The sequence below is a fragment of the Cricetulus griseus genome (genome assembly GCF_003668045.3).
Source record: "Cricetulus griseus strain 17A/GY chromosome 1 unlocalized genomic scaffold, alternate assembly CriGri-PICRH-1.0 chr1_0, whole genome shotgun sequence".
NCBI classification, from domain to species: Eukaryota; Metazoa; Chordata; class Mammalia; order Rodentia; family Cricetidae; genus Cricetulus; species Cricetulus griseus.
The window spans coordinates 149019017-149031568 of NW_023276806.1; the positions used below are offsets into that span (position 1 = coordinate 149019017).

Consider the following 12552-nt stretch of genomic DNA (forward strand, 5'->3'; position numbering starts at 1 on the left):
CCAACTTAAGAGATGCTATTTTAAAAAAAAACTATGAGTGGAAGTATATAATTTTAGTTGGGATTTGAAGATATTCATCAGTTACACTGTTTTCAAGTTTTTTCAGAGAGCAACAGTTTTGTGTTTAGATTGCTATTTTAAAAAGTAGTTATGAGTGTCATCTGTGCTAGACAAGTTGTCATGGCATGTATGTTATGATGTTTGTCTGGTTTTGGTAGAGTCCCAAGTTGTTCCCTAGATTGTGTTCATCCCCTAAGTGACTGCTCCATAGACTTTGTTTAACAACCAGATTTGTTGGTTTTGTGAGCTTCTTTTATTTTTATTACGTGTTGATTTAGCTTTTAAAAACACCCTTAGGTGAATGGGCTCACTTGGACTGCTTTATCCATTGAGGTCTATGAACTGCTATGGACAAATTGGAATGAAAACCTTAGAAATAAATTGTTCCTTACCAGTGGCAAAGAAGGGTAAGACTGCAATACAGGGATAACAGTGCTGCAGAGACTTGAAACACACAATTGTAGGTCAGAAAAGACAGCTCATGGTTAAACAACTACATTACTCTGCAGACTGAAAACTCCTACTGCTGTTACTCCTGGAAAACATAAAGACCAAGCATAATTTGCTCTTTCAAGACATGATTGGAGAAAATGCTAAAACCAGGTTTTACAGAGGCCAATAGTTTAAATAACAAGGAGCTATATTAGAGATATTGCCAAAATCTAAAGTTAAAATCTTGTAAGTTGCTGTAAAATTCCCATGGTGCCAATGCTGTTTTAAAATTGCAAACTGTTTAGATATTAACTGCTGCTCATTTTCTTTTTCCGTCCGATTTTCAGGTTTTATTGATCTCCCCAGAGTATTTTGTGAAAGATCTCAGAAGCTGTTGAGCACGGAAGCCTTTGTTGTGGCCGCCAGACACTACTCTGTGCAAAGCTTGGGGCTGTGTACTCCTATTGAGCAGTTACTTACAGCCCTCCGGCTAAATAAAGAACAGAGGACTGGTATGTGTGAGTTTGACAAATTCCAAGCCCTGATATGTTTAGTCATACTGAGAAGAACAGGTTGTCTTAGCCCATATTAAGGACACATGCACATCTCTATGCTTTTTCACAGTTAGTTTCAAACTCTCAAGCGCATATGTATTGTGCTACTACAGATTTCAAAATCCTTGCATTAGTTTTTATTGCAGTTGGATAATGGTTCTGTGGATGGGTTTTTTTGGGGGGGGAAGAATATGAGTAATGTGGATGGTAGTTGCTGGGAAAATGGGGGAGACATAAGTATACGAAAGTGGGGACAACCCAAATTAAAATCAAGTAGCAAGATAGATTAAAAGTCATATCCATAGTTATGTTAAATGCCAATTAGACACCCCAGTTAGATGGTAGCGATGAGGAAACTGAAGTTTTAAAAACTGACCATGGGGCTCAGCCGTTAAAGGCTAGGCTCACAACCAAAAATATAAAAACTGACTGTGTTCCAAGTCGAGGAATCAGCTTTAATAGTAGAGCCAATGGGTTAATAATAATTACATTAATGATAAAATAGGGAACACATGACCTAATTTATTGTTTACCAAGGTCCTTACTATCTGTTATCTCATTTGACCTTCATTGTTTCACCAACTCTTTTTTGTTTTTTAAGAAAGCTCTAAACTTACAGAAACACTGCTTGGATACTACAGTGAATCCTGGATACCTTTGACCTAAATTTGCCATGTTAAAGTCCTATTTGCTGTAAGCACCACCCCACACACATACATAGTTTTTAAAAATCTGGATCCTTTGACCATTAGTCACAGATATGGAATTATCTGCAAGAATTTTAGTATGTATCCATAAGAACCAGTATATATTCCTACTTATCCTGTATCATGTTGATTCATTTGGGACTTTAACTTGGCTTTAGTAACATCATCTAATAAGCAGACTGTATTCAACTTTGTTTCAGTGTTGCTGAAATTACTTATAGCTTCCTTTTTCCTAGACTTTTTGTAGATTTATGTGTATGAGCGCTTTGCTTACATGCATGTGTGCATTACATGTGTGTGCCTGGTGCACACAGAGGTCAGAAGAGGGCCTCTAGTTTTGAACAGTGATGAGCTGCCATGGGTGTCAGACAATGGACCCAGAATTTTCTCATTTGTCTTGTTTTTTCCTAACATTGATACATTGATGCTTTCAAGAAGGTTTGCTTGATTAAGTCCAGCCTTACATTTTAAGCAAGATGCTAATTAAAGTACTTTTTCCTCATGCACCTCACTAAGAGGCAATGCAATTTTTTTCCTATTACTAGTGCTTAGTGTTGGCTGGCAAAAGTGGATCCTCAGAAGCCCTTTATTGCAAAAGGAGCTTATCCCCTTTTTAGTCCAATTTTCTCCTTATTATTGTTTTTTTCCTTTATCTCTAAGTATTTTAATGAAAATTACCTTATTATGTTCCTCCTGGAGCAAAATAAAGAATTTTAGGAAATCGTGACTCTGGGTAAGGGCATTCTGGCTGTAATTGTGTTCATCAGCAACATGGCTATTGGCATTGTAATCAAAACACTAAGTACATCATCCAAGCTGTTTCTAACTGGCCACAGTTGAGTGAAACCTGGCCTTCTGCCTTCTAAAACGTAAGAACTATATGTTGGGTATCAGAGCAAGAATAGCATATACAAACAAGAAACCGCCAGGCGTTGGTGGTGCACGCCTTTAATCCCAGCACTCGGGAGGCAGAGGCAAGTGGATCTCTGTGAGTTTGAGGCAAGCCTGGTCTCCAGAGCAAGTGCCAGGATAGGCTCCAAAGCTATACAGAGAAACCCTGTCTCGAAAAAAAAAAAAAAAAAAAAAAAAAAAAAAAAAAAAAAAAAAATGAAACCATTACCAAGATCTAGATGGATGTTGTCTTATGCCAGTAAAAGAAAATTGACTTTGAAGTATAGGGATACAAGTTAGTGACAGCAGCCGGGAGTTGGTGGCTCACGCCTTTAGTCCCAGTACTCGGGAGCCAGAAGCAGGTGGATCTCTGTGAGCTCGAGACCAGCCTGGTCTATAAGAGCTAGTTCCAGGACAGCCTCCAAAGCCAGAGAAACCCTGTCTCAAAAAACCAAATAAATAAATAAATAAAAAGAAGAAGAAGAAGAAGAAGAAGAAGAAGAAGAAGAAGAAGAAGAAGAAGAAGAAAGAAGAAGAAGAAGAAGAAGAAGAAGAAAAGTTAGTGACAGCTGTGTTCAAAGGGAATCTACTCCCCGTCCTGGAGTATGTCAGTTTATTTGTTTTCTGGACTGGTATCAGTCTCAAGAATGCCACTGTGTAATAACCATGTACTCCTGGAAAGACCTTATTAGCAAGGTTTTTACATTTTCCCATTGAAGAGGAAAGAGGGTTGGCCTATAAGCAGGCATGTCAAATGTCAACACTGCCATGCCTTAATAGATTTATTTATTTCTAGCCCAGCCCTAAATTTCAACTTGCCACACCCAATTCCCACATGTCTGATTATGCTGAATACCATCAAATATATTCCATCAAATGTAGTGTGTACTGTAAAGTGCTATGTTATAGAATGTGCTCTGTTGTTACACACTATATAGTAGAAAATAGCCATATGTGGGTATTAAGCTCTTCAAATGTGCCTAGTATAGCTTGGAAGTTTAATTTGCTCATTTGTCTGCTCTTGTATTAGGCAATATTTTTCTTATTGGTGTATAGGAGTTGGTTTTATTTTCATGTGTGTGTATAGAAGTGTCTATTTTCACTTTCTTGCTTATCTTTTTACTTTGTTAAAACTGTTCTCTGAAGAAACTTATTTTGTAGTAAAGTTTTTTTTCATTTATAGATAACTACTTTTTATATCAAGGAATGATTTTAATTATCTGTGGATATTTTTATCTTATTTAATCGAAATCATAACTTTTAAATTAACAGAAATCGAACAGATAACACAATAGACTTTATGCCACTTTCATATTGATTTAAAAAGCTGTGACAACTCATTAAAATTCTTTTTAGTAGAAGTATATTAATTATCTTTATTTACATTCAGGTGAAAATGTGAAGGCAATTGAGTTTATGAATACAAAAAAATCTCATGAGGTTCAGGAAATGTCAGAGCTAATCTGCAGTATTGCTGATTACTGTGGTTTAAAGCAGGTAAGAGTATTTCCTTTTAAGTACTACCCATTTTTAGTACCTCTCAGATTTCATTTTCTACTTTTACTTCTTATTGGACTGTTGTTCTCCACCCTGTCCCCTCTTTTTGATTTCTGCTCAGTGTTCATTTCACTTGCCAAAGAGATCACATTCACAGTACATAATTCTTCATTGAAAGGTCTGCCACTAAGCTATACCAAACTAGAATAAGGTGAAGGCTATTTACTGTATTCTTGTCCTCATAACTTTATACATTTGTGTTTATATGAAATAACTATGTAAACCAGTGTTGTGGTTTGAATGTAAGATGCCACCCATAGGCTCATGTATCTGAACACTTGGTCCTGAGTTGGGGGTGCTGTTTGTGGAGGTTATGGAATCTTTGGGAGCTGGAGCCTTGCTGGAGCAACTATGTCACTGGGGATGAATTTGAGCTCTGTAGCCTGGCCCCACTTCCTTTTTTCTCCCTTATTCTGCTTCCTGTGTATGAATGAAATGTGAGCATTCAGCTTCCAGATTGTATAGCTTCACTGTATTGAAGTTAAAAACCTTCCCTTTTATTTAGATAAAAGGGGGGGGGATGTTTTGGGATATTTGTACACTGTGTGAAGATGTATTGCTGTGATTGGTGTAATAAAAAGCTGAAGAGCCAGTAGCTAGGCAGGAGGTGTACATGGGACTTCTGGGCAGAGAGAGAGAACTCTGGGAAGAAGACAAGTGGAGTCGCCAGCCAGATGAGGAGGAATCAGGATGGGTAGTACAGGTAGTACAGAGAGATGAGTACAACTACAGTCTTGTTTTAAAACTTTTTTTTCAAAATGGTCATTGCTGCTGTGTTGCCTATTTTTATAGAAATTAAACATTAAAATAACACACATAAAAGATTACATATCTGGAATATTACTATTACCAACTGATGAAAATCCTGAATTCATTATTTTTTTCTTTTCTCAGATAATTGACGTGGGTTCTGGTAAAGGCTACCTAAGCTCCTTTTTGTCCTTAAAATATGGTCTAAATGTCTATGGCATCGATTCCTCAAATACTAATACTCATGGAGCTAAGGAAAGAAACAGGAAATTGAAGAAGCACTGGAACCTGAATCATCGGCAGACAAGAGTAGATGTCAATGGACTGGCATTAAAAATGCCGAAAGAAATTGGAGCTCAAAAGGAAGTTAAGTGTAAGGGAGATTTTGAGAGTGTACCAAAGAGCAGTCTTGGCAATCAAGACATGTCTACCAGTGTTTTGCCAGAGTTTTCAGAGTCCAAAGTTTCAGCCATCAGAAAACAGCTAGGAGATCTACATGCTCAGCCACTTGAAGAAGAGAAATTGTATTTTGAAAATACCTTTTCTCTCATGGATTTTTTGCCTATTGATGCCATCGAACCTACTTCATCTCAGGTGCACAATACAGAAATATCTGAAGTGAGGAAACAGAGAAGAAATATGGCAACCAAACCAAGTGACTCAAGTATATATTCACCACTGACCTCTTTTATCACTGCTAATTCAGAATTACATGACATTATTAAAGATCTGGAGGTGGGTCTGCTTTTGAATCCTCTGGTTTGCGAGAATACTATCAACATGGAATACACTTTAAATAGTTCCTTATTGTATTAATGTGATGTTATCTGACACATCAATCCTAAAGATCAAGAATAAAGTCCTAAGCTGGTTTTCCTTGTCCCCACAACTGTCAAAATTTAATGAGGACATACTGTATAATACAAAATAGAAGAGCTAGCGCAAATGCTAGTCAGTAAGCCAAATAAATTATCATTATCTACAGTTTAGAGATTGTTAAAATTCTAGTCCAAGAAGTTTATGTGTTTTCATAATAACTTTTACTATTTTTAAATTGACACTTATAGTAATTGTAGATGTTCATGAAGTGCAACACGTTTTCATGCATCCACACGTGATGACCCGATCAGGGCGGTGAGAACGAATAAAGAGGTAATTGGCATAACTATGTTGACAGACATGCAGTTTCCTAGAGCAAAAAGAGCCTATGAGGATTCTTTAAGGCTTTAATGCTTTCTAAGTTTTCAAGTTACATAATTGAAAGACAACGTGCCTTAAATATGCTCTTATATGTTAAAACAGTATTTACAGAAGCTTCTACAGATTCTGACTCTTTCATAAGACAGAGTATCTCTTGAAGTTAATATTATTCTATCTTTCTTAATTTTTAAAAATCTTCCCAAAAGAAATGGCTAAACAAAGTACCAGAATTCTTTATACATTTAAATCTTTGTTTTCTATGATTTTTACAAAGAGGGGTTTCCCCCCCACAGAGATTTTTTAAAAGATATTATTCTTATTTTTAAATTATGTGTATATGTATGTGTCTCTATGTGGCTTTGTGCATGTTAGTGCAGCAACTGCATAGGCCAGAAGAGAGGGTAGATGCCGTGGATCTAGAGTTATAGGCGGGGATGGCACCAGCCTGCACATTGAGAACCAGACGTGGGTTCGCTGCAAGAGTAGTACATGCTCTTAACCAATGAGCCATCTCTCCAATGCCTTCCCTCCTGCCAGATACCCATAAAAGGTACCAGTTAAAGGAAACATTAGTCCTCCCAAATTTAAAAAAACAGTAATTAGGTTATCTGGTAAAATTAAAAATTTTAGGGTATTTTGTCACTTCAATTTTTCAAAATAGTCTTGAGATTCTATTATTAGAGCTGAGCAACCTGAGCATGGTGTCGCACACCTGTAGACAGCCCAAAGACTGAAGCAGGAGGGCCCTGAATTCAAGGACAGCCTGGGCTACGTATATTATAAGGAGTCTGCAATAAACTTAAAAGTTGAATAAATTTGCAAAATTACATTAGTAACAAATTAGACCCTAAAGCCAGCTACCTATTTCTCAAGTTTATGTTCTTAGTGATATTACTTCATTTGTACTAGACTTATTGATAATTATCCAGTTCTTTGGTTCTCTTAAACAGTATCATCAGTATTTGTTTTGTTTTGGGATAGAGTCTTGCTATGTAAGCCTGGCTAGTGTATAATTCCATTATGTAGCCCAGACTAGCCTCAAACTCATGAGAAAGTCTTGCCTCAGCCTCCTGAGAGTCACTATAGTCTCATTACCACTGTGCCTTTAAAATTAATTCTAATTGGTACTATAAAAATTGAGTTGTTGGATGAATAATTCTTAGCACAGCATTGAGAGGTGACTTTTTAAAAATGTTGTGAGCGGGGACTGGGATTGTGATGTAAAATAAGATTATTTCTAATTTAAATAAAAATTTATAAAAAAAGAAAACATTAAAAAATGTTATTGTGAAGAAAGCCTGAGAAATTGCTATAAGTATATTTCTATCATAAATGTAATAATAATGTGACCCATGTAATGTCTGTGTTGACGGGTAGCTTCTTCAAACTTTAAAAGATAGTACAACTTCCCTAAAAGTCATCAACTCCAAATGGTAAAAGTATATGGATGCAAATTGTCCACATGAAATGTCCAATTTGCTCCTCTTTAATTCAATTTTATGATTCATGTTAGACAAAGTAATAATAAATACAACTATGAGATGCTTGGTAGATTGATAAGATTCTATGCATATATATATATATATATATATATATATTATATATAATATATATTTGTGCTCAATTTCATGTGAGTACATTTAAATTAGGATTGGAGTAATTGGAAAAAGCATTTTGCAAGACAATTTTTATGTAAAATTCATGTTAGAAAATTGAGAGCAAAAATAGATATCTTGATTTTTATTTTGTTAAATTTGATCAGTAAATAAACATATTGGCATTATGTTAGAAATGATAAGTTTATATCTTTTCTGTTTCTCATAACCATGTTTTATAAGGTAAGCAGCCTGAATAAGTTCAATCAATAAAGGAAATAAGACTAGTATAGTCATAGTATCATATAAACATCAAAAATGTCAGACTTATGGAGTAGCTGCATTTTTTATCCAACCTTAGCCTTTAATATGCAGTGTCTAGCTGTAAAGCAAACATTAGTTGTAAAAGAGATGAGAAGAAATACAAATGAAGAATTAAAAACAAAGCAGAAGTTCTAGGAAAGTATGGCCATTTTGGCTAAAAGGAACAATTATTTATTTTGAATATAAAATGATGTGTAAAATTTTATATAGAACTGACCACTTAAAAGCTTCACATATTTGAAAACATACTTAAAAACTTGACTTGTATAGTTTTTAACTCTCCTATTAATTGTCATTGTTTTAATTTTCTTGTCTCTAAAGGACTGTTTAATGGTGGGTCTCCATACTTGTGGTGACCTGGCACCAAATACTCTGCGGATATTTGCATCCAAGTCTGAAGTCAAGGGAGTTTGCTCTGTGGGTTGTTGCTACCATCTTTTATCTGAGGAATTTGAAAACCAGACTAAAGGTAGTAAGCATTCTGTGTCATAATTCTTATGTATTTCAATTATTGTAGCTACTTTCTATTTCTCTTTTGGCCATTATTGTGTCTTGACTGATTTGTCTTATTTTCTTGTTAAGAAAGGATCTCATTGTGTAGTCTTAGATGTCCTGAGGCTCACTATAAAGACCAGGCTGGCCATGACCTCAACGATCCATCTGCCTCTGCTTCTGAGTGCTGGAATTAGAAGCTTGTGGCACCATGCCAGCCATTACTGTGACTTGGATTAGCATTTGAGATAACATCTAATTTTCTTGCAAATTTAACACTAGTAGTATTAAAGAAATTAGTTACAATATTACTTTTATATATTATTATCATTTCTTTGCCATAAAATGGGCTTATTGAGAACTAAAAATTTGCAAATACCTGAAATTTCACAAGTATATGATGTATATTTTTGTAGGACCAATGTTTATAAATACTTGTAGGTTTTGCTTTGATTGTGATAATAAAACTGTTATTTTCATAAGTACAAAATTTATTCTCATTTCCAAAGTTTTCTCCATGTCTGAAGAATTAATATTTCTTTGTGAAATGAAAAAATAGCATACTTATTTTTCTGTGAGCCTAGAAAGACTTAGTACTGTTGTTTTATTCAGTTTGTGCTCTCTGGACTCTGCAGAGAAAAATGAAAAATGTGTTGGCAGCTTCAAATATAGCATTTGCTTGGTGCATTTTATATGATAAATCTCTCTAAGATTCAAAACTGCTGTTTCAAATTTGTTTCAAAATAGTTTTTAGGCTATTAATAGTAGCAGTTCTCTTATATGTGGTAGTATTTTGATTAAATTAAGTTTGAATAGGAAATTGTGGTGGTTTGAAAAAGAATGATCCCACAGGCTCATAAATTTGAATGCTTGGTCATTAGGGAGTGGCACTGCTTGACAGGAATGAGGTGTGGCTTTGTTGAAGTAGATGTGGTCTTGTTGGAGGAAGGGTATCTCTGGGGGTGGGCTTTGAGGTTTCAAATGCTCAAGCCAGGTCCAGAGTCCCTGCTGTCTGTAGATCCAGATGTACAACTCACAGATGCCTCTCTAGCACACTGTCTGCCTACATTCTGCCCTGCTTCCTGCCGTGCTGATAACTGTAAACATCTGAAACTGTAAGCCAGCCCCAATTAAATGTTTTCCTTTATTAGAGTTGCCATGGTTATGGTGTCCCTTCACAGCAATAGAACGCTGACTAAGACACATGTTAGAGAGGCACTGGAAGAGCCTGAAAGAACTGAACAGCTGGTATACTCATGCATGTATTGATTCTCCTTTTTTCCTCATGTCTGAGTTACTTTTCGATTGCCATGACAAAAACCTACAGGGGAAGTTACCATTGTTCAATGAGTTTATTGACATTTGAGGTCCTAAGATAGAGAAAAAGAAGAATTGTGAAAATTTGTCCTCAGATACCGATAGCCACACTCTCATTTTATCTCACTGTGGGCTTTGTTAATACATGGGAAGACCTTCCTGTGAAGAGTATCTTATCTATAGGGAATCCTTGCTTTATCAGATGGGTAGTAATAAGCTTTGGTTAGGTAAAATATGTACTTATGTCTTAGTGTCACCTATTTTTCATATATACCTGAAATGAACAGAGAGTTGGGAGTTCTGTTTGTCAGTAAAGCAGAGTATAAATGGGAGGACAGTGGTCTGATTGATGTTTGAAATGGGTGCAGATATATGCAGCGTGAGTAACTACAACAGTCTGAACATCAGGAAAACACACCCAGGAAAAAAGAGAAAGTGTACAAAAGTGAGTAGTAAGCACAACAAACTTGGTTTGTGTTTCAGTGTCGTCTGGACTGTTCTTTGTCTTCTGTACAAAACCAGCTGGATTTGGGAGCCAGGTAGATACCTTCACCTTTTGCCATATTACATATTAATTTTCCTACCATATCCTCAGTGTAGGAAAAGGAAATGAGATAGTCATTCCTGCAGTTTTTGTAACAGTGCTTCTTCACTCTGACTATATGGCTGAATCAAATTTGTCACTACAGGATGCTGGAGAACTGCCTGTGTCCATCTGAAGTATAGCTTCCAGGGACAGAACTTGAATATATGCATTTTTATGAAGCTCCATAAGTAGCTCTGATGTACACCACTTTGAAAACAAGGAATTTATTATGATTATTTTAAGATACAGAATTTGAGAAAATGGTTTGTAGAAGTATGTTTAAGAAAATACACCCAATATTTATTTTAACTTTTCCTGTGCGTAGACTATATATTCAGATGCCTTTGGCAGATCAGAACCAGAGGTTGAGCTACAAGACCATGGCAAGACATATTAAAGTCAACATGCAGAAAGCCAGACTCATTGTTCCTAACAAAGCCCTCAGAACAGGCATCTAGTTTCCTAGCAGACAGAGTTTCAAGAACAGAGGAAATTGGGTTGTGAATCTGGAGTGATAGGTTAGAAACAAGACAATTGATGGAGGAAAGCCTGAAACCAGCAAGGAGTATCTGTGATAGTTAATTTTGATTGTCAATCCAATGAGATTTAGACTCACCCTGGAGACAATTCCCTGGGTGCAGCTGTATGAGGTTATCTAGATTAGATGATGAAATAATTAAATGGGAAGACTCACCCTGAATGTGGATGGTACCATTTCATGAGCTGGAACTCTTGACTGGATAAAAAGGAGAAAGCCGAACCATCACAAGCATCTGTTGCCTTCTGTTTCCTAGTTGTGGATGCAATGTGATGGTTGCCTTAATACCCTGCTGCCAAGTTTCTCATGCCATGGTGGACTGTGCCCTTGAATGATGAGCCAAAATAAGCAGCTTTGTCACAAGGAGACAAGCAACTAATAGAATATTCAAGGCAATAATGGTATCACTAGAATTTTAATAGCTTACATTTCTTTATTGGTAAGCACATAGAAGTGTGTGTGTGTGTGTGTGTGTGTGTGTGTGTGTGTGTGTGGTAAGCAGCCAATATACTATAAATGAAGCCATATTTTATATATTTAAGGTATACAGTATGGTCCTATTCTTTTTAACTTATTTTAGTTTTTTTAAATATATATGAGTGTTTTACTTCCATGTATGTGTGTGCACCATGTGCCTTGGTCAGAAGAGGGCATCAGACCCCCTGATCCTGGAGTTAGAGATGACTCTGAGCCACCATGTGGGTGATGAGCCAAACCAGGTCCTCTGTAAGAGCAACAAGGTTCTTGACAACTGAGCTAGCTCTCCAGCCCCGGCCCTAGAGCTCTTTACAAAATTACAAATATACCACTGAATAGTTTAGTCATTATATCAAAACAATTGACTTTACAGGACAAGGGGTTTGTGTGGAAAGATTAACATAATTCCTGTGCTATATCAAGTTCCAAGGTCCATAATGTTCTGTCCCAGAATGGACAAAATATTATGTGTCACTGTGATTGGTTTAATAGAAAAGCTAAATGTCCAGTAGCTAGGCAGGATTTTCGAGGCAGAGAGAATGCTGGGGAGAAGAAGGGTAGAGTTAATGCTATGAGATGCAGAGTGAGAAGGATGGGAAGTACATACTTGAGGGAAATGAGCCTTGAAGCAGCAAATAGATTAATAGAAATGGATTAATTTAAATTATGAGATAGCTAAAAACAAACTTAAGCTATCAGCCAAGCATTTATAATTAATACAATTAATTAATTAAAATATAATAATTACTCTGTGTGGTTATTTGGGAGCTAGCTGATGGGACAGAACTGACTAGTGGTCCCATTGAAAAACTTCATCTACAGTGCTTACAACTAGGGATTAGTCAGCAAACTGAGTGCTCTCCCATAGCCCTCTCTGCTAGGTATGAGGTATATCTACATAAAGTTAGCTAAATAAACTTACAGCATGTTAGAATTTGTTCTAGGTAAGAAAAGACAGTGGTAATACAGTGCCAGGTGTTCTAGTATCTCAGGGTAACTGATATGTAAGAGTATTAAACATTATGTGCTTTACACCCCATCTTCATTCTCTCTTTTTCCCCTCTTGCTGTGA

At 36.2% G+C, this 12552-nt stretch overlaps 1 protein-coding gene across 4 annotated transcripts in view; it reads left to right on the plus strand.

Annotated features, from left to right (window-relative positions):
• Mettl25 (methyltransferase like 25) overlaps nucleotides 1-12552 on the plus strand; it is a 63126-nt gene that overhangs the window by 7241 nt on the left and 43333 nt on the right. For all 4 annotated transcript variants that reach the window (XR_003480524.2, XR_004771852.1, XM_027392478.2 and 1 more), the window contains exons 2-5: nucleotides 840-1004; nucleotides 4035-4141; nucleotides 5096-5686; nucleotides 8392-8539. Coding sequence is in view for 2 of the 4 variants with exons in the window: in XM_027392478.2 (XP_027248279.1) it covers nucleotides 840-1004; nucleotides 4035-4141; nucleotides 5096-5686; nucleotides 8392-8539 (1011 nt within the window). In the remaining 2 variants the exon portion in view is untranslated. The remainder of the gene's footprint in view (nucleotides 1-839; nucleotides 1005-4034; nucleotides 4142-5095; nucleotides 5687-8391; nucleotides 8540-12552) is intronic.